Below are 23,073 nucleotides of genomic sequence, written 5' to 3' on the forward strand. Positions count from 1 at the left end.
CGTTTAAGCCCCGCCGAGAGTAATGTTAGAGAGCTGAAGACTGAAGACACTGCGTATCGCCTCTGTTCCCTCACATACAGCCATTGCAGCGCATTGAGATCCAGCGATAGACCCTTGGTAAGTATCACACACGCAAATATGAAGTGTTCATAATGATGAAAATGACGATAACATGTTTCAATATCATACTTATTTTATTGCTGTGATTGATTCTTAAAACATCTTACCGTTTATAAATGATTTTCTTGCGAGGAATCGTGATAAAAAACAACAACAAAAAATAGCCGGCTCTGAGCAGGTAACGTTACATTGCCCTGTCGGAGTGTGGACCAGACGCTCTTTAAAAAAGGAAGAAAAAAATATTAACCATGACGAAATTCGACGATAAATGTTGATTCTGTCTAATAAGAATAATTTTGTTAATTACTGTCTAGTCATTTGTTCAAAATGGAGTCGAATCAAATGGTATTTATCGCGTTAAAATTCAGGAATGTCAAGCGGACGGCACGGTTAGCGACAATGGTAGGAGACTTACCGTTAGCTAGCGGTTGGCATTGCAGTGCACTGCGAAGCTGAAGCCTGTCATGGGAAGACAGCGATTTTCCTTACTGACATAAAAAATGTTAAAACATAAGAAAAAGAAAGACAGGCTTGAAACCTATACAAATGTGTGTTTGCTTTGCAATAATTCACCCAACAAGATGGTGAAAAAATTACCTCACGATCTGCGCTTTTACTGTAATGGCTGACTGTATTCGCATAGGAGGCAAGGCAAAGGGAAGGCAGCGACAGAGGCGCAGTTCAGCTCAACTTTTTCCAACCGTGTTTTCTCGAAAATCACACGCGTAACTGTTAAATGTAACGACGGCAAAATAAAGTTCAACCTTTCGTCTTTCGAACAACACCTTTTCGAGATTTTTCCGCTGTTGTTAACAGTCTCAATTCGGGGCTTGGAATGAAGTGGTCTCCGCGGTCGCTCTGCCCTCTATTGCATGCAGTGCAATGGCTGTGCGCTGACACAAAGAGAAGGAGCCATATTCTCCATGTTAGTGGATGAAGACGAGCGGCCATTAGGAGCTCATAGAAACCAAGGCAGTAGCACAGCCCGCTCATAGACACAGTACAGACCCAATGTATTACTATACAAACCGGCTAGTGCAATAGGTTTCAATCGGGGAAATATTTTGCCAAGATAAACGACTTTCCAGACATATTTGCCGTGTTGCAAAGGGAATAGGGGGGCGGGAGGAGACATTTGAGGGGGACTTTCTTTCATGAGGAAGGCATTCTCACAAAATGGAAGAAGAAATATTGCCGTCGTTGTTGACCTCCTTTTCCACAACGAAAGCCTATGCGCCATTACTACTCCGGCGGACGGAGCTTTACAGGGAGTTACAGTGGCGTTTAGTAGGAGAATACGGCGACCAATTTCACCAGTTTTTAAGATTTTGGATGAAGATGAAGAATAATTTTCCGAAGAAGACACATTTAACATTAAAACGGTGAAGTGTTAAATCTCATTAAACGCAGTCTGAAGTGTTACATTTTCAATAAATAACGACTTTATCTGTCTTTTGTGTCAAAGTTATTTGTTTGATTTAAAACATGAGCATGAATGAAATGGGGAGTTTCCTGGAGGTCTATTTTTATTTCAAACCATGTCTGAGTGTTTTTTTTCTTCTTTTTCCCTAACCATTTTTTTTTTTTTTTAAATCCGAGTCATATTTTGTCGACGCTCTAGCGGTCCCACACAGGGTTAAGCCCATGTTAGTTGCACTTGGGGAACTTTTGCAGCTTCATAGAAAGGTGGTCAGAGAGTTAATAGCTGCAGGAAAATATAATAGACCTGTCTATATGATTTAAATCATAGACGTGTGGCAATGGGGTCTGGTCAGTAAAATCACGAACATTGGGAGTTCATTGGTCTTTGTTTAAATGGCACAGTAACAATGGCTTCATCGAGGAAATTATTTATTTATTTATTACGAGCATCTGTCTCATCTTTGCGACATTGTGTTGTTGGCAGGGCGAGTCTTAACTTAGTGCAGTTTGACAGCAAAGAGGGCGGGTCACAATTAGTAGTGCCATCACTATATTGTATTAATTGAAGTCTCTATATATCAAACAGGTATGCATGGTAAGTGAGAGTGAAACATTCAGAAGTGACATGCTTCATACGTTTTTTAATTAACTTGATATATAGTGTGGTGTAAAGGGGTAATTAGACACGTCCACAAATACATAATGGGTTTAGTTTTATTTCAGATTGCTTATTAAGTTTTATTTTTTTAATTTAGAATTAAGACCGTTTAGTACTGCACCCATATAGTAGGCCAAAGTTTTTATTCAATATCCGTGTAGTTAAACTATAGCTGATTATGTTTCTTTTGTAGATACTGCTGTCATAATGGGGAAAGATCCGACCAAGCCGAGGGGCAAGATGTCCTCTTATGCATATTTTGTCCAGACCTGTCGGGAGGAACACAAGAAGAAACACCCTGAGGCTTCTGTGAACTTTGCCGAGTTCTCCAAGAAGTGCTCTGAGCGCTGGAAGGTAAGAGTTCGATGACTGTAGAAACTGGGATCCACATTTCTTTTAAAACAGGTCCACATAATTTAGATTAAGTTAGCTGGTGGTAACCCAGTCCCTAACTTAACCTTCATATTCAAAGTTAGGAATAGTACATTGAAACAGTTTTCCTTCTTCTTACAGACAATGTCTGCCAAGGAGAAGGGCAAGTTTGAGGATCTGGCCAGGCAGGACAAGGTCCGCTATGAGAGGGAGATGGTGAACTACATGCCTGCCAGAGGAGGCAAGAAGAAGAAGTTCAAGGACCCCAATGCCCCCAAGAGACCCCCGTAAGTAGTCCCCACCTCATGTGTTAATGGTAAAAGTGATTTAATGGTGAGTCAAACAAAGAAATAATGCAAAGGAAAATTAACAATGTTTTTATGATGTGTAAATAAATGAAATATAAATATTTTTCTGGTTTTCCTCCGCAGGTCCGCTTTCTTCATCTTTTGCGCAGATTTTCGCCCAAAGGTGAAAGGTGAGAGCCCTGGTCTGACCATTGGAGATGTTGCCAAGAGGCTGGGCGAGATGTGGAACGGCACCTCTTCAGAGGACAAGCAGCCGTACGAGAAGAAGGCTGCTAAACTGAAGGAGAAGTATGAGAAGGTAAGGAAAAGGATATTTGTTGCATTAATGCTACCAGAGGACTTAAATGGAACAAATGATGAGTCATGCTTTGTTCATATCTTTAAGTCTCCATATTACATACACATTTTAATTACTTCAATACAGGATGTTGCAGCCTATCGTGCTAAGGGCAAAACCGGCGGTGCAGCACCAGCGAAAGCCCCGGCCAAGGTGGAGAAAAAAGACGATGACGACGATGATGATGACGAGGAAGACGAGGAGGACGACTTTGATGATGATGATGATTAGATGGTGAATGACATATATAGTGGTCAATTTCTTGTTTATAAAGCATTTAACCCCCTTGTACACACTTCACTTACTGAAAGAAAATACGTTCGTATCCAAGGGGTAAAAAAAAAACATCAAAAAAGGCTGTGTATATCAGTTGTTTTTATGCTGTACAGTTTTTTTCTCCTTTTTTGTATAGTTAACACTACAAAAGTGTCGTATCTGTATCTTTCTGCCAGTCTTATTGTTTCCAGTGATAGTTCCTAGACCACTATCCGGCCTGGTACAGTGCAGAGGGGTGGGCCCTCAGTAATTACCCTAGTTAGAGGTGCACGGCACATAAAAATGTTCTGAGTTAGATCTGAGTGTTTCTCTTCTCTTTTTTCCACCTTTTCCTGTGTGTTTTTATTTTAAAAGACATGTTATCGAATTTGACGTATCACGGTTGTTTTACTGATCTTTACGTACCACTGTAATAGCAAAAGTAAGAAAAAGCCTTGTTTATTGTTGAAATTTAAATTGCTTCTGATGTCAATAAACATTTTTTTTTAATAACTTGTCTATGAGTGGGAGGGGGGCGCCTTTTGACTTTTGTTGTGGGTGAGAGTATAGATCATATATTGTACTGTACTTCTGTTAACTGTGATGTGCTCTGTCTGGAAGAATGGATTTGAGACAGCCCTATCTTTTACATTTCAATATACAGCTGTATATATTGAAAAGAGACATGACTACATGCGAGTAATCTTGGAAAGTAACTTTGTTTGATTCTACAACATCAAATCAAACTGAACTGACTAGTCTGCTGGGAGACAAAAAAAATGGGTTACCCAGGTTTTTATTAGCTTCTTGTATGAAAGAGGAAGAGAATCCTCACCAAAAACTGGTGGATGTACAATATATTGTTTTTTTTAAGGATAACATGGGTAATTTCAAACAAGTTTGTGCAGCTGGAGGTTCTTGCCCTGTAGGAGATGCAATGAACGTGGCATATAGTCTGCTCTGCATGTGAACATGCATCGCTGCCTGTTCCTGTTTTATTTAGATACAGCTGCTTCATCTCGCACGTACTCTCTAGGTCCCATCCAGGGTAAAAAAAAAATATTATATAAGGAGGATTATGTGCTTTGACAGACCCAGTGACATAAGAATGTGGCTGGTGTGTACAAACCACTGCCTTCAAATCCTAAAAGAAACGGTAGGCTTCAACGTGCTGTAAATGTGTGATGACAGCAGGGGTTCGGACTGTCAGCCTGCGGACACAAGTATTTGTGAAAATGATCGGAGCAGCACAGAAATGCAAATAAACATGTCTCTTCTCTTCTGCATTTAATACCTTGTAACGCAGGATTGGCCCACAGAATGAGCCTTTCTATGAAGGACAGTCAGGCAAACACAGGGCAGCAGCTGACCTCCGCACTACTCTGATAAACACCAGCCAGCTCGTCCCTGAAGGGGACGCAGCCTCCTGCTAACCCTGATCTCGCCCTACGTTTACCCATCATGCCTTTTATTCCTTTTCAATTTGAATTTAGTGAAAGGTGACAGTCGTGTTTATAAAATTCCCCCCCTCCAACCTTGGTTCATATCATAGATGTGTCGTCTACATCCGCGTAATAGTAAATCTGTTTGGGAACCTGACTTGAAGGCTCTCTCGCCAAACATGTGACAGCTGCAAGCTGCTGTCACTGCTCATTATTATTTCCACTCTCCTTCTGTGTACAACATGCTATATGGCCTGCATACAGTTATAGTAGATGTAGGCAGGCAGTTAGAGACTGTTTACACTCTGAATGTGCCGACAGACGCATATTGCACAGCAGGGAGTCTGTAAAGAGGTGAACTGTGCAGAACAGTTGCAGCGCCTTGTGGCTGCTCTCAGCTGTTGATCAGAGTCTGTGTATGGGCCTGTGTAGGCCACTGTGCGCATTCAGTATATAGCAAGGCTTAGCTACAGAGCGCCACGGCTGGCTCCAAAACCATATAATCCCAGCCACCTGGTGTCTACTGTGCACACTGCGATCAAACGGTGGTCTTTGTGCGACACCAAGTGGTCAAATACAACAAATGCATCCAAAACCGTCGGTAAAATCAGAGGTGTGTCCAAAATGTAGCAAATTTTAACCGTCAATATAATAAATTTAGAGGCGACGTTGAATAGAAGCATCAATTTGAGCTTTCTGTACTTCCAAGGTGAATAGTGTCACTATTAAAAATGTTTAACGGTACAAAACAAGGCAAGTTTATTTATTTAGCACATTTCAACAAGGCAATTCAAAGAGCTTCAAAATACATCAACAAGTATCATGAAAGGAAAGAAAATAAACATTGAAATAGAAAGTTTAGAAATCTCTGAAATTATTAAAACTTAAAATATTTAATAGTAAATAATAAAATTAATTTTATTGAAGTAATAATATAAATTGAGTTGAAAGTTACAGTGCAGAGTGAAAGATTAAAATCTTTACTAAAATGTTTGAGTTAAAGGCAGCTAATGACAGACTGGCAGCCAGTGTAAAGACATGATATGATCAATTTTCTTGGTTTTGGCAAGGCAAGCTGTGCTGGTGTTGAGCTTCTATCAGGTGCACTTCTTTACACTGTTATCCTTCTTCGATGTTAACTTACAACTATAATCCATCAATGTACACACTGTTGGCTTGTTTTTCACTGCTGCATGTCATCAAGTGCAGCATTAGTTTTGGTGTCCGTGTTGTCACTTTATGACATGCATCATTATACTGTATTGATTGTAAGAAATCAGCCAGACAACAACTTTAACCAAATGTGTTTAATAATGTGTGAACGACTGCGGGTCAGCATAACATTTATAATTCATCACCAATATTAAAAGGTACGAGCTGTAAGATTGGTATTTCATTTATTGATTTCATTTCCTCAGCTGTGAAGACTAATGAACCATTCTCAGCATTATATTCTTACACCTTTGTGTGGTGCATTACGTTTATCTGTATAAAATATTTTTTTCCTGATTTATTTTATCATTTAATATTGACTGAAATGCATGTGTGGACTTCCTGTCTTGGTGTGTTTTCCTGCATGCTTGTGTGGGGGGTTTTTTGGGCACTGTGTGATTTTTCTTCTTCTCTCCCGCTTTACTGCTGTAACACTGTAAATTTCTCTGTTGGTGAATGAAAAAAGGATTATCTTATCTTATCTTGTCTCATGTTGCAGGCCCTTACTGTGTCGTCTGTCCGAATTGACACCTCCTGTGTCATATAGTTTCATTTAGTTTCATATACTCTTAGTGCCAGTTCATTTCTTAACGCAATATGTTTTGTGTGTGGATTTGCTTTTTAAGGCTCTGCCTAGGTATTTACGTGTTTCTCTGCTGGACTTGTCATTTGTTTTTGTTTCAGTGGATATGTACTGTAACTCTGTGTACTCTTAGCAGTAAGCCTTTTGTCTTTTTGTTGACTACGTTCACCTTATTGTCTGAAACTGGGTTCTCTCACTTCGTATTCAACTATAATGTGAAACTTAAATATTTGTACAATATTTTTGAGAATGAATTCTAAGACTCCTGATTTTTATTTAACCTTCTGTTGTACTTCTTCATCTTAGAACAGCATTACAGATAACATTCAGATCTCCATCCCAGGAATAGATAGGTGTGCTTTTTTGCACAACTTTTCTTGGACAATGTTATGGATTGAGCACTTGCTCTTTTAACAATAATTAAAAAAAAAAAAAGATGCATCTTTTTTAAAAGATTTATTTTGGGGCAGCCGGCTGGCACTGGTGAAATACATTTCTGGAATAATGAAGCCCTGCAGTATGCGAGCCCTTGTCCTTTGTTTTGTTGGTTGGGATGTGCATGTTTTTTCGATTGTTGTTCACTGTCGACGTTTGAAGAAAGAAAAAAAAAAGATTGTGCATATTTAACTTTTCAAAAACTGAAAAATTGTCAGTTGTTTTCGAGTGCATGTGACAACCACAAAGTGACATTTATACTCAATAGAAAGTCTGTGTGAAACAATTGATTTCTTCTTTTTTTGCACAGTCACAAGGCTGCAGGCAGCACGAGAAGTTCATCATGAAGCTGCAACTATCAGATGTGTGTTCACTGAAGTAAGCGTACCAAGGCTCTGCAGAGGACTAGCAGGATAGTTGGATTACAGTAATTTCTTTCTCTGGATAAGACAATAGACACCCTTCAAGATTGTGAGTCCCAGTTATAAAATGTGTTCTGTTTCATTATATGTGCATGCATATGTAAAGAACCACTGCAACAGAAATTCCCATCTCCCATAATAACTGGAGACAAAAAGTCCCACAGGCTTTTCTCGTCTTTTGACGAGTCAAAACCCTTCTACACTACCTGTCACATTCACACCCTGGTGACAACGGCTGCTACATAGAGTCTCAAACTGCCCACCCATACTATTGCCGCAAAGAGCAATTTGGGGTTCAGTGTCTAGCCCAAGAACACTTCAACATGTGATAACATGAGCTGAGCATCAAACCCCTGATCTTCTGCTTAAGGGACGACCAACTTTGCCATTGAGCCACAGCAACAATGAAAGGATATGCCGTTTTTACGGTCCAAAAGACGATGATAGTTCATGCTGAGCTAAAAAAGTGTAATTACAGTGTACATTGAAGGATCAATGAGTTACCTGAATTTCCCTCGGGATCAATAAAGTATCTATCTATCTATCTATCTATCTATCTATCTATCTATCTATCTATCTATCTATCTATCTATCTATCTATCTATCTATCTATCTATCTATCTATCTATCTATCTATCTATCTATCTATCTATCTATCTATCTATCTATCTATCTATCTATCTATCTATCTATCTATCTGCAGAAATGTGTGAGTGTGTCATCAGAACCTTTACCAAAAAATGTAATAAAACATTGATTAAATGATAAAGCTTCATATACCTAAACGCTAACGTGATTCTAAGTGAGCGACCAATCAGGTGCATGATCTCAGTCCCAGCCCACCTCTGCACCAATCACGGGAGAGCTGTTGTAATTAAACATAAAACATGAAGATCAACCGACTGGCTGTGCAGACAAATATCCACATTCATGTAAAGAAAGGAGTCAATTAAAACATAATTTTGCTGGATAAAAACCTGCAGATAATCTGAAGGAAACAGCTTTTTTAAAAAGATGTTTTTGCAGCATCATTTGACTCCAGCTATACACTGATATTCCTCTCGTTCTCCACTGGATGGTGCTATTGCAAAGAACAAGTCCCCATACCTTAATGGTAGATGTCTGACACAAACTCATCAGACAAAAATGATTATTTCAAAGTTATTGTGAAACCTGTCCTGTCTCCTCAGAGCCAGCAGAAACAAACAGAAAGAAATCATCAGTGCAAGTTCAGGTCCTGTCACGGTATCACATTTATCTGACAACAGTTGAAATAAACTGAAATCAAGCACTCATTGTCAACTGAAACAGCACAGTCCATCCAAAACGAAAATTATATAGAATATTTCTGTTGGTTAATAAATGAAAATCGAGAAAAAGAAACAAATTCAAAGTCATAAAACACAAAAACAATATTTCTAAAAGAACTTTTGGAAAACTAGAGCCAGGTTAAAGTTGTGCCTATAAGCTACACATCTGAAAAAAACAAACAAACAGTGTTTCTGAGTGTTGCAAATGAGTGGATGGATTATCTTCTGAGTTGTCTCATGATGAGTCACGTAAAGCTTCTTTCTGTGTTCATTGTATTTCTTTTGCATGACACAGTGTCAGTGATGTGTTAGTCTTTAAACAGTATGTGCTTGTGTGTCTGTATGACCTGTAGTGTTTCTGAGTGTTGACTTTTGGCTTATGAACAAAGGAGAGAAAGAGAGAGAGAGAGAGAGAGAGAGAGAGAGAGAGAGAGAGAGAGAGAGAGAGAGAGAGAGAGAGAGAGAGAAGGGTGGGTAACAGTTTGTGTGGATCAACACTCACCATGAAGTGTTCTGTTGGTAAAATTGAATAATAAGGACATTTGTTGAAGAAATATACCTGTTTGACTTGGATTATCAAACTCCCCCAGAATGATAAGGTAGAAGTTCAGGGGAGAGCAACAATATGAATTAATTATTGGAAAGACATTTTAAGGAGAGCTTAGAGCTTAGAGAGCATTATTTAATAGTGTGTGTCTTCATAGAGGCAAACCTATTGTCTTACTGATCTATTTATTTAAAATACTATAATAAGCAACATGTACCTGCCCAGAAACAGACAGGATTTGGAGATAATGGTGACTTGCAGGCAAAGAAAGTTACAATAAAAGTAAATAGTAAATAAAAGTAAATGGCATGCAGTTGGACAACTCCAAATAGATAGATGCAGACATTTTGACTACTCAGTAATAAACGACCATGTGATGCTAGGCTCCCTTGTATTAAAAATTCAGAGAACCCAGAGAGAACCGGAGAACATACAATCACATGAATGCTTAAACGCTAATGAACTAACAGTGGAATGACAATACACGATGTGTTCAAACAAACACTGTTTGCACCCTGCAGTAATAATCGTGTTTTTTCCTTTGACTGGTTTAGAGCTGCTTCCTTGTTCTGACCTCCTTTTTCTCTCGGATCATGAGCAAGTGATCAATTCATTTGTGATGCCTTTTGCCAGCTGCAAATAGGTCAAATTAAAAAAAAAAAAAAAAATTCTGTTAAACACCCAAATCAAATCATGTGAGGCCATCCGTATCTAATTAACTGTGTGAGTGAGTGTGTGTGTGCATGTGTGTGTTTGAGACAGAGAGGGAGAGAGAGAGGGCTAGAGAGAGAGAGAGAGAGAGAGAGAGAGAGAGAGAGAGAGAGAGAGAGAGAGAGAGAGAGAGAGAGAGAGAGAGAGAGAGAGAGGATGTGTATGGATTGTTATGGCTACCTTATTATGGACATAATAGCAATTTTTTTTTAAATATTTTTGCTTTTCTATTTTAGCTTAAATAAGTATCCCAACTGATAGCCTATACAGTGAATAATGTATATGCTATGTCCATTAAACAGAGTGTAAACCGAATAAAGTTGTGTAAACAAAGGGAATCTGTCAAATCTTTGCACCTATTGAATAGTTACAATCCTGCAGGATGTTTGACCATATTCAGGGGTTAAAAAACACACGTTGTGCATAACACAAGTTGTTCTCTGACAGGGCTTATGTAAGCATTTAACTACTTATAAGTGAACTTTCCTCAAAGTTTGGGAATCGCTGAATGCCAACATTACATAGTGATGTTAAATGATAGAAAAGGTAATATTTCATGTGTTTTGTAAGCCTTTAGGTATGGCCTGATAACAGCTTTTATTTGCATTTAGCCTCTCCCAAAGCCAATATTACCTTGTGTGCTAGAAGGCTGCTTAGTGCTGTAGTTACAGATTGTTAGAGCCAAACGATGTGATAGAAACTAAGTTACATGTCATGGGTGTAAAAGTGGCAGCACATACAGTATGTTTTTCATGTACATTATTTAAAGGTGCAATATGGAGTTTTGGTGAACTGGTAAAGTTGGAGAAGTGTACAGATTCTGTGATATATGTCCATAACTCGATACACAAACTGTACTCAGAGGTAAATTTGGTCTCTGGAACAATTTGAAGATAAAATGCTTCCAAAGAACGTATGGTGGTTGGCCTGCAACAGTGAAACTGTAACTCTCCTGGTAGCTTTTTAGTTCCAAACAGCGTTTTAGGGACCCATTTTGTTCTTTAAGTAAAGTTTGTCTATTCAGTTCAGAAAATATAGCATAGAATTGCTCACTTCTCCAACTTTCACATTTTATTACCAAATCTCCATAGTGCACCTTTAAACTGGAAATATGACTGGCCCTCTAGTCTAGATAAACTATAGATTCTCTACCTTTCCCAGAAGCATGGCCAATAAACTGTTAAAAAGCAACAACTCAAACTCTGGCATATTTTTCTTGAGTTTGTCTTTTTCAGACTCTTTTAATGAAACATTAAATTGAATCAGAAGATGTTGTTTGTTTTTTTTGTCATTCTTAACCTTCTATTACCCATTTACTTTTGCTGAGTCAGCATTATTCCTGCTCTCTCTGTTTCCCTTTCTGTGTTTTTCTTCTATGAACCCTCTGTATTTATAAATTTGCCATGTGCTGGGTGTGAAAAAACAAAACCATGTAACAACAACACAACCCTGATGACTCAATGCAGCATCCTGGAACAAACATCTATTGAGCTAACCACTTGAAAAACAAAGTCGACATGAGTAAAACACAAACCATTATCATTTGCTTTGAAGAGTTACACACTTTCACAGAATGTGAGACTGATTTGGTTTTTGTGGTGTTTCAGCTTAGAAAGTTTTAAAACCAAAGGGTAACCATGAAAGCCACAATCCATGCTGTCTGACAGGCCTCTTGGTGTGGCTGTGGGCTCTGCAGAGAGGACTGCAACTCATCTTCACAATAACTGTATGACATCCACATGGTGGCTTTAATGCTTGTCATGCACTGCCATAACCCTCACCTCACCCTCTACTTTATACCTGCCTTGTCACTGTGAGCGAGAGAGGAACAGAGAGAGGAGCATCAGGAGAGGGAGGAGGTTGGCTCAGGTAGGCAAAGGTTGACGCCTGTGCTCTAAAAATACACGTGTATGACTGTGTTTTGTGTGTGTACATGGTAATGTCTGACTATGACTACTGGAGTGAAAAGACAATAGACACTATGATTAGGAAAATTGCAGCAGCAGCAGCAGCAGCAGCAGCCAGGTAGGGTGGTAATAGTCACTGCAGGCACACACAGGTTTGAAGGTTTCTAAGTGACAAGTTAGTCTTAGATATAACTCCTGTGGAGGTTAATGGAATAACTGTTGATTCTATATTCATGCTTATTTGCCCATTATACAGAAAAGTCTAATTGTAAAATGAAAAAAGCTGAGAGCAAAATATGTCTTATCCATGGCAGCATAATTGGCCTTGGTGAACAGCAGTATCAAAAGAGTGCTCAGAAGTTTTAAGAGATGTGTGTGAAAGTATTTTTTGTGAGGACTGTTTAGGCCTTGCAAGTAATCATTTTATACTATGACTTCCATACATATTATCTATATAGAGCAAGGACATACAAGAATTTTTTTTTTTTATGATTTTTATTACACTACATGTACATTCCTTGAGACTATACAATGTTTTGTTCACCATAAACATTTAACAGTATAACAGGTCATGGACACAGTGATTTATTCTAATCTAATAGTGCATCACATTTTATTTTCATGCAGTAGATTTATGGAGAAGATACCAGTTTTGCTGTTACATTCCATTAAAAGGGAATCAGACAATATGTGACATGCCTGCACACACCCAGAGACAGAAGAACTGTGATGAAGCAATGTGTGACTACAGTATGAGGCTGGAGAAACAAATGTTTCTTAAAAGCCAGTTAAGGTAGACTGAACAACCTCTCTGGGATAAAAATGTACTCATAAAAACACAACACAAAACATGTTAAATAACTCCCACTCACAGGTAAACAGGAGGAGAGCAGGCCTGTGTACACAGCCGGAGGCTGGCTTACAGACTCCAGATACAAAACACAATCACTGAGCATGCACTTTACTCCCTACTGTGGGAGACAGATGGCAAAACGTGAGATGATGACAAATTGTTTTCTCAGCAGAGGGGAGGAGGCTTTTATCTATGACGAGGGCTAGAGCGCCGCCTCGCCCAACAAACAACCAGCTGCACTTGACAATGACTCAAAACACAAACACTCAGAAGCAGTTACTTTAAACCTTATATCTCCGATTTAGCCTCTAGCAAAAAAAAAAAAAAAAAGCCTATCAGTGAAATCTCAGGACAAATCCCTTTGTATATTCACCATAGAGTGTGTTCGACAGGTGGAGCGCCCACCTCCTCCTGATCCCCACAACAACAGTTCGTTGTAGATAAGCTCAGGCTTATGCTGTCTTCTGCTAAGTCTGAGCCAAATCCAACTCAGGTTTTGACTATCCCTTTCTAGAGGAAGCTGATCCCAAGTAATGAAGACAGCTCTTAGAGGATTGGGGACATTTTAACAGAGCTGTCAGTCACAGAGAAGAATGGGTTCAAATGTGAGATGATTTATATTTTGCACTCTTAATCATCACCGCCTTGCCACAGTTCAGTCAAAGTATGGAAAAGTTTTGATCACATTTGTCATAGCCTTCTGTCACTGACGAGCTTCATCTAAATGCTTAGCTTCACCAGCTAACATGCGCACTCGGGCGATGCAAACATGATGATTGTCTACAGGGATCATTTTAAAACGTTTCTATAAAACAGTGACAAATCACAAGTTGAAAGTAAAAATACGGGGTTACCAAGGATGTGTCTCTTGAATGCTATATACCACAATAGCATGCCAATAGCACATGCCAATGTTTATTAGATTATATTACACAGGCCTGAGTCTGATATCTAACATCGACAATGAACATTTGAGAGTAGAGCTCCAATGTCTGCTGAACACAAAGTGTATGCAAGGCTGATTGGATTGTCAGTAGTCCTGTTTTGCCTGTAACAAAAATATTCTCTAAAGATGGAAAGAAAGAGGATCGTCTAAGTCCTCCTGAGACATTATTGTCTCGACCAAATCCACCACAGTATATTTGAGTTATTTCATCAAAAATATCAATATTTTATGAAAATGCTGGAGGGAGAAAGACAAACTGTTGGTTGATAAAATAATCCTAAAACAGACCATCAGTTCTAAAAAAAACAACAGGTTTCTACCAGAAGAAAATATGCCATATATCCCAGATAAAGTCAGACAGTCTTTCTGTCATTAATCTCCCACTCAAGGATTGGATGGATATCCAGGAGACATGCAGCAAGGGGACACAAACAGGACTGTGGGTATATGGTAGGGAGATATTGTCCACGTCCTCTATGAGAGCTACACTGAATTGTCCTTCCAGTCAGGGCAGTGCGAAACGTCATGCTGGGTGTTGTGTTGCTTTGATGGCTCCAAGCAGCACCAACCTTTGCACAGCCACAGTCGGAGCTCAAAGTCTGCCTCAGTTTCTTAGAATAGCCGATGGCACATGGTTCATGTTAATAATCTGTGTGAAGCGAAGCAACAGGATGTTCGTGTACTGATCAGCGTCAGTGTTTATATATGGATCAGTGGTGACCACAAAGTGCGTAGTGCATGCCGCCCTTCAAACTCAAAGAGCAGCAACTGTCATGTAGTGACACTGGGAGCAGAAATAGATCAGTGTATCTTCTTCTCTGACAGTGTGCAATGAACTGCTGAACTATTATTATACCCCTTGACTTTTCAAATACAAAACCTTGTTAATGATGGTCCTTTTTTTATGAGATATATGCTACATGTGCTTCATGTTTATAGTTTGTCTGTGTGTGGTCTGAATAAGGCAGCAGGTGCTCAGATGAAAGTTTAAGTGAGAGCAGAGTCGAAGAGGATTACAGAGTTGTATTGTCTTAACACAAAATGTAACATTTATATTTGATCAGCAGACCTTAAAGAGAGGCTCTGAGGCACTGTAAAGGTGACCTGCTGGTTCACATTACACAGACTGGCACTATGGAACAAGTACAGGCAAGTTGCTTAGGAAGGGAAACACAGGCGGCATAGACACACACAAACCTTTCAGTGGACACACCGAGTGCAGACAGACAGACACACACACACACACACACACACACACACACACACACACACACACACACCTCTTCTCTCTAGGTTCAGTCAGGATTTGGTTGGAACTCATGAAACAGCCAGCAGATTATACATAAGCACTTCTGTTTGAATGTGAAGTCAGACTGGGCTTCTTTCACCCAGTTTCATGTTATATGCAGAATACAAATAAGATCATAGTCAATAATATTGAGTAAAATCCTCTTTACTAAAAATTATTCAGACAGTGTTTTTTTGTTTCCTGGGGCCTGGGTCATTCATTGGACATTACATTTTTAACGTGTTAGTTTGTTTGACTGAAAGACATTGTTGAGATCAGAAGGCAGCAAACTTTATTTAGAAAGTATCTTTGTACATCCTGCTTTACGTTGTACTTATACTTATTTTAAAGAGGTACTGTAGCAGGTAACTATTGTAATAACTACCATCAACGAATACTGAAAAAATGAGTAATTAATTGTGATCACGTAATGTTCTAAGTCTTATTTTTGAACAACTAACAGATCACTTTATGCACATTTTATAATACACGATTAGATACTTTAGATGGTGCCTGATTAAAATGTGTAAGTCAAGCTCATTATGTAGTATGAAAAAGAACATTATGAACAACTTTAATGGCTATAAAATGTCAGACTTTTGAGACACTTACCCTTACTGTTGTGTCTTTTAAATAGCTGATCAAAATACTGATATTAATAGCTTCTGCAAGCCAAAAAAAAATGTATCTATGTATTCCATGTTCCTATACATGCAATCTATTTATAGCAGTTTGTGAAAGTACAAATGAGTGAGAGAAAGTTTATTTCTGCCGGTGCTGATGTGTACCTCTTTTGCTTTCCTGTCTAAAAATGTTGAAACATGATTGTTGTAATTAATTTAGTACTTTTTTACAAACTGTGAAATAAATAAATTACATCATTAATATAAATCCTTTTAAAATTCAGAGATTTGCTATGACTGTTGTAATATTATTACATATAACAGCTTTGGTCAGACAAAGCAAACATATCTTTGGAATTATGACACTTTGGAAATATTTGTCATTTTGTGTCTAAAAACAACCAATAATAAAGGAATCAGGAGTGTATAAGGACAATAGGTTTGGTTTGCTGCCCCACTTGGCTTAGTGGCTGACCTTAATTTTGAAAACATGGCCAACAAAAACACATTCACACCTCACCGTGTTTGTGCAGGCATGCTTACGCTTTTGTGTGTGTCAGACTCACTACCCCCCTCTCCACTCTCCCTTTATGGTGGGGAGATTAGGTAGTTAATCCTGTAGATCTCAGAGAAAAAGCCACTCCTGATGCCACAATGGATTTCACTCAGTCCACCAGAGAGAGGACAGACCTGCTGCTGATACACATCTCAACCTCTGACGGAAACAGGGCCCACACACACTCACACATATACACACACAGAAAGAAAAGACACTTCTGCAAACAGGATATTATATTACATATGCATTAGATGCATGCCATAAATAAGACCACAACTAAATTGAACTAATATGATAAAATAGTGGTAACTCTCATTCATTTGATTTATTATAATATTAGATATAGTCTCTATCATGTACTTTATTGTATAGATACATTCAATCCTTTATTCAGCTCCCAAAAATCACTAATGCTCTTTATCAAAGGCCATCATTGACCCAGTTCAGTGGTGCTGTCCACTTTACTGATTGATTCATTCAATGATTAGTTGTTTCTGGACAGTTGTTGCTGGAACCTTATCCTGTAAGACACTGATCACTTACAATGAACTGTATTCATTCATATTTGTCAAAACATTGTCTTACTTCAATTGTGAACACTCAACTCTGATATTTTCATCTTGACTTTATTCTAGATGTGTCCTGCTAGCCTGATTGTAAAATTTCTGGAAGAAATGTGGGTAAGTTGATGTGTGAATGCAGCAAGAAATATTCAGCAAAACCCACTGCTTCTGAGTGGGAAAAGTATAAGTAAGTAATTCAAGTTTATTTATAAAGCACTTTTCGCAGACAAAGGTCACAAAGTGCTGTACATCAACAAAAAAACAAACAAACATGGACTGACATTACAAAATCCTTCTTTTTGACCGAAACAATGACTGGTATGGTAAACATAGGTAGACTGTGGACCTGATTACCCATAGGCCTGTCTAAACATCAATGTTTAACTGCTTTTTAAAAAGCACAACACAAAGATTTTTAAAAGACACAACATTAAGAGTAAGTGTCAAAGAAGCCTGAAACTTTTAAGCCACTTAATAAAAGGTGTACATACAAACGCACAGATTCATGGGCAGGGATTCAAGAGGATCGGTGCTATGGGCTCAAACGCCTTAAAACAAGTCTTAAAATGTGTCTGTGGGACAGACAGCAGGTTTAGGGTGTTTAACCTCAGTGAACAGGTGGGTCAATGTCAGTTTTTTTCTTCTTGTAATGTTGTGTTTGTCATGAACGGAAAAACTCATACATTTAAGCACTTCAAAGGGGCAAAGCTCACAGAAAGTTGCTGGTTTGAATCTCAGCAGGGGTCTAGCTGGAATGTTCTTGCTTTCACTAATTGGAGCTCGGAACAAACTTTTGAAATACAAAAATCAATTGGAAAGTTAATAAACCTTAACAAGTAACAAACTGCTTTGTGTGATGAACACTGCCTCCTGACGTGAATTTGTGAGCAGCATGTTGACCTGAGCATGAATGCAGTGGGAAACACACCAGTTGGCATCAAAAAAGTGTACAATGTGCATCACTGCATAAAAGCAGTTTCGTGGAAATAATCTGTAGGAGTTTTGATGTTAGTAAATCCGTAGCTTGCCCTGATCTTTTGAGATCTTTAGAGAGTTTATCGTGATAATTTGTGTTTAAAAATAATAGCAAAAAGAGAAAAAAAGACTTAATTACACAGCTTTACCAACTGAGATTTTTCTATAGCGGAAAAACTGAGACAAGAGTCTTCATTAGTTTGTTTGGAAGAGGAGTCCCATCTGAAACACATAAATAGCAGTCTATCAAATAATAAAGGAATAATTTCCTCCTTTACCAGTAAAATCCCACTTCCCATTTCCCACCAAACATTTCTCCCTCTCAGTAAAAGAAATCTCCACCTTCTCCCTCCATCCTCTAGTTTCTCCGGAGGTGTGTGTGTTTCCTCCGCATTACGCTCTCCCAATGATATCCCATTACTTCAGACACTCCTCTCTGATGCGGCCCCCGATCTGAGGACTGCCGCCATGTTTTTAAAGGGGCTGCATCAAGTAGCACTTCAACAGACAATAAAACCCGGATTCAATCTCATTTAGACTTCAAAATAAAACTTCAAATGGCTCGTTCATCATCGTGAAGTGATTTGTAAAACAATAAAAAAGAAAAAATTTTATGTATTTATAGAGCTGTGTTTTTACTCGATATTCAAAGGATGTATTTCAACGTCGTAATACTTTATTAATACTTATTTTATTAATAATAATCCATATACATTATATGACATTATATATTTTTTCATTAGATTTTGCTAAGGACTTTTTCCCAATTTCCCATTTGGAAGGACAATCTGGACTGCATACTTTCACCTAATGTCTTCTCCTCTGAACAGGCATGCTAAATGGCTCTTTATCATGTTTTCTTCCATGACAGAGAGGACACTCCATTTAAAGGGCACCCATAAAAGAACACAGTCTGCTTCTTCTTTAAATTGATGCATTTTAGAAGGGTGAAATTGACCACTAATGTGGTGTACCCATATATGCTTAAAAACCCCAGTGCTGATTGCAGTGTGACCGGGCTATAAGGCATCTGAAGAAGGGGCTTCTGTGTTGCTGCCTCCCCAAAGAAGATTTAATAAGTTGTTATGTTTTGTTAGTGAATTTCTTGGTAGGTCGTTTGGTGTAGGTTTGCGATTCAATCCTAGCTTTTCTTGTCCATATGTTTAAGTGTTTTTGAGCAGAATATGAATGAGTCTAAATGGCATTGATGCTGATTAACATGGCACTTTATTTAGGCTAGCATCCTCTGTGTGAATTTGTCTGAATTGGTGAATGTAATGTGTATCATGTTAAGGCATTTACCATTTAAAGCAGTGGTGTCCAAACTTTTTTTCTTGCGGGCCAAAATTGTCACGTTAGAATCGCTCACGGGCCACAGGGTTTTTTTGTTTGTTTTTTTTAAATATTGGAAGGAACTTTTTGTAATGTAAATACACAATAACTAATTGCAGTGGGAAACTGTTATATTCTAATTTTTTGGAAAGAATAGTCAGGCTTTTATAGGTCTCCCTCGCTAACATGAAAAAGAAAAAAAGAACAAAATATGCCATCTGATGAGGCCTGGGGCCAAAATTTTCTGATTCTTCGATTTGAAGTCAAGGGCCACAAAAAATCCACTCAAGGGCCACAAATGGCCCCCGGGCCGCACTTTGGACACCCCTGATTTAAAACATGGCCCAGGCCACCTATGGCTACTCCATGCACCCACTCGTGTCCAAGAGGGTAGTTTTGCAATCCATAATAGGAGAAGATTTCATTCATTTCTGTCAATGGAGTATGTTTTGTGTTTTATTCTGAAATATTTAACAGGAAGTCCCGTGTCGTCATACGTCACTGTGTTGACGTTAGTTTGGTGAGACAGGATGACAGCTGAACGGCTCTCAAAGGTAAAGCACCGCAGTCAGTAAATTAACAACAATCACCACAAACTCCTGTTTCAAAGAGAAGGACCTGCACGTCGTTTGTCACGTTTTTAACAACTACCTGAAGCGTGCGAGGGTTTTTTTTTAGAGGACGAGAACAGTTAACCTCACGGATATAGTTTCTTCTTTTTTTCCACCAAGAGCGAAAAAGATCCGAGTCCGGATGTGCCAGCAGTATTTAGTTTTTCGCATGGCGTAGGCACCTTTTTCTACAGCAGCAGATTCTTGATGATTGGAGAGTTGGAGGAGGCCCTCGGGTCGACCCGCTTTATCCAACTATCATTAACTACGCACCCAAAATTTGACTCATTTCTGTGGAAAATGATCAACGAGAAGATTGTGCAATAAGAGAGGAAGAGAAGCACAAACACCGACCACCTCCGTGTTGTGACAGTGGAGAGTGCGAGTCACCATCTGGGATACATCGTTTCCTCCTATGAACCAAAAAAAAACAACCATTTGGATTCCATAGTTTTTCGTGAGCTTTGTGCAGGGGAGACCGAAAGAGGAAATACTTGTGTCCTTGCCTTGTGTGTGTGTGTATGTGAGTGTGTGTGTGTGAGTAGAACAGTGTGTGGACCGGGAAAACCTGCACGATGACGAGCAGCTGCACCCCAGCGGACATGGTGAGAGACTGGACACTTTTGACCATCCTAAACCATTTACATAGATTTAATTCCACAGGGTGTTTTTTTCTTACTCAAAGATGTAGAATAGAAGGATTTGTGGATGTTCTTTGTGATTGCTTCTTTTTTATTAGTGCCAACACTTTAGTCTTATAGGCCCTGTATGACAGTGATGGTGAGCTTTATGTCCCACTGATTCCCACTGGTTTGTGGATTTCCAGCCCATCTAGTGAAGGAAACAGTGGCACTTTGTTTAAACCTATATGGTCTTCTTATAAGAGTTCAGTCTTCAGATTTTATTTGTTATACCTTTTATTTTTTCTGACCATTTCCTGAAAAAAAAACAAAAAAAAAACTTTGTTGATGCTATTTTCCAGTACTCCAGTTCAGTCATCGACTCCCATTGATGTATATATAGTAGCTTGAACGTGTAGGCCTACCAGTAAGCTCTTAAAGCTCAATAGTTCCTTATTTATCAAAAAATGATAGTGTTACATTACTGCAAGTTCATTACAGTAAATACCATTGTGGTGATAATTGTTTTGACATATCAAAGATGTGCCGATGAAATGAAAATTGGGTAGATATTGTAGTTGTCATTTGTCCTGCTAAAAGGGCATAAACACAAGAAAGTCTAGTAATTGGTTATTATGTCAGATGGAAATTAAAGGATGTAAATGACATCCCGACTAAGTATGACATATATGTTTATGGCTACTTTGAGATATCCAAAAGGCAACGTTGAATTTTCAAAATGATTAACTGTGATCATAAGTAGAAGGTAGTGAAGGAGTCAAATAAAAAGTAAACCATTGTTTTTGTCGAGGGAGACATGTTCAGACATGTTCAACTTCTTACATTTTATTTGCACTTGGATTTACTGGTATGCCCTATTTCAAGTTTGGTTGTACTTGCGCCTCATCCATTTGTCTCACCCTTTTGAGTCTCATCTCAATGTTGTGTGTGACATGTTGTAGTTTCAAACAAGTTTAGCTGTTCTTTTTCTGGAGTTTCTTGTTTTGATTGTAAGCGGTGGTTCTTATGACATCTGCTGATGCAGTTGCACTTTAACTTAGAGCTAAACTTTATGACCCTAAGTACGTGGTCATCACCAGGTGACTTTATCAGCTTACCCCCTCCCCACCCCCCTCTCAAGACACTATCCTATTATGACTTATGTACTTGTTGTACCCAAGCTTCCTGGTTGTGTATTACGAGCCGTCAGCGAAAAAGATTTATGCCATTCCTTGTGAGTAAGCTATTCCTCAAACGGAAAAGCTTCTAAAACGTGTTGCCAGTCTTTGACATAATATTCACCCTCCATCTGTCATCTTTGCAGCGAATGTGTGGTGGCTCTAAGAATACTTCCAGGTCTATGTATAGAAAGGATAAAACCACGTAATGTGCCCCTCGATGCAAAGACCAGCAATCCCAGCTGTGCCTGTGCTCCTGCTACGTCCACATTCAGCTGATCCCCTGAAAGAGCAGGTCCATTATGCCGTCAGGATATCGGGATAATGATGTGTGGAAGTTCGATGTGTATGTGTATGTGTGCTCCGGTCAAGGCTAAAGCATCTAAGTATAGCAAAGAAGTTCAATGGATTATGGACATAATCATGAGCCAGATCTCTAATATTCTGACCTGATGTAACACATAAGCTAAATCTTACAGCATATCCATAGATAGTCTCATGGGTCACTCTGTGTGTGTGGATGACTGTAGTTACCCATTACCCTGAGGTCGAGTGTGTTAGAGGGCAGCTGTGTTGACTGTATCCTCAAAGTGTTTTACTTTACTGATACAGCTACCCAAACTTGAACACCAGTCGATACCACTTACACTTCCTGTACCAAAAACAACAAAACAATTTATTGGTGTAAAAAATAGATTGCGGAAATGTTGCTACCTTTGACCATTATACTTTCAGCTTGCACCAAAGTATTTCAGTGGCTCTTTAGGGTAATCTAATGGAATTGGCGTGGTGCGTTGAATTTAAAGGTAGAGTTGCATGACAATGTACACATTTAAAATATGGACGTGAAATTAATCTTAATTGAAGTTTTTCCAGATAGCTGTGTCAGTATTAGAGCATCTGCATTTGTTGTGTTTCACAGACTCACCAATCGTTTGAGCCTCCTGTCCCACTGCTAAAGAGTCTTTTAACAATTCTGAATTCCCGCCAGCTGGTTTAAAGTTCATCCTGATTTAGGCTCCTTATTTTCCATGTAAGGGAAACGTCCCATTGTTATCACATCATTCATCCGTAGGGCTCAGCCTACGGGTCACTACTGTAATGGTGAAGTAGTAATCCTTTCCTCATCTGCTAAATCTCAAGCATTGTTTTAAACTGGTTTTTATTGTTGCCAGAACTGCTGTCTTAAGGCTCATGTTATTCACGTGCCTGCAGCAGAAACATAAAGGTCAAATTATGCACATCAGTAAAGACGTTCAGTATTCCTGCCAGTGTAAATCTCAAGAAGAAATGTCTTCTCTGTGTGGCTTGGCTTGCATTAAACCAGCTCTGTGTGGGAAACATGGGGAAATATGTGCATTGAACTCATCCTGTGTGGTTGCAATCAGCAGCAGATGCAGATTCTCCCTCCATCTCCTTTCCCTGAACTGTGTCTGTGTGTATGCACACACTTCTGCAGGCTGTATAGGGTGGGAGTGGGAGTA

The 23,073-nt window shown here is 38.9% G+C and overlaps 2 protein-coding genes across 2 annotated transcripts in view; both read left to right on the plus strand.

Moving 5' to 3' along the window:
* Nucleotides 1-7: 7 nt before the first annotated feature.
* hmgb1a (high mobility group box 1a) lies at nucleotides 8-3,985 on the plus strand. Its single transcript, XM_079355764.1, has 5 exons — nucleotides 8-117; nucleotides 2,394-2,554; nucleotides 2,714-2,859; nucleotides 3,004-3,178; nucleotides 3,305-3,985. The coding sequence occupies exons 2-5, from the start codon at nucleotides 2,408-2,410 to the stop codon at nucleotides 3,446-3,448; spliced, it is 612 nt and encodes a 203-aa protein (XP_079211890.1). The 5' UTR covers nucleotides 8-117; nucleotides 2,394-2,407; the 3' UTR covers nucleotides 3,449-3,985.
* A 15,697-nt stretch (nucleotides 3,986-19,682) lies between these two features.
* Nucleotides 19,683-23,073, plus strand: part of ubl3a (ubiquitin-like 3a) — a 32,313-nt gene continuing 28,922 nt past the window's right edge. Inside the window, exon 1 of the mRNA XM_079355766.1 lies at nucleotides 19,683-20,396. Coding sequence (XP_079211892.1) covers nucleotides 20,367-20,396 — 30 coding nt within the window. The 5' untranslated portion in view covers nucleotides 19,683-20,366. The remainder of the gene's footprint in view (nucleotides 20,397-23,073) is intronic.

The sequence above is a fragment of the Symphodus melops genome, assembly GCF_947650265.1.
Source record: "Symphodus melops genome assembly, chromosome: 11".
In the NCBI taxonomy this organism is placed as follows: Eukaryota; Metazoa; Chordata; class Actinopteri; order Labriformes; family Labridae; genus Symphodus; species Symphodus melops.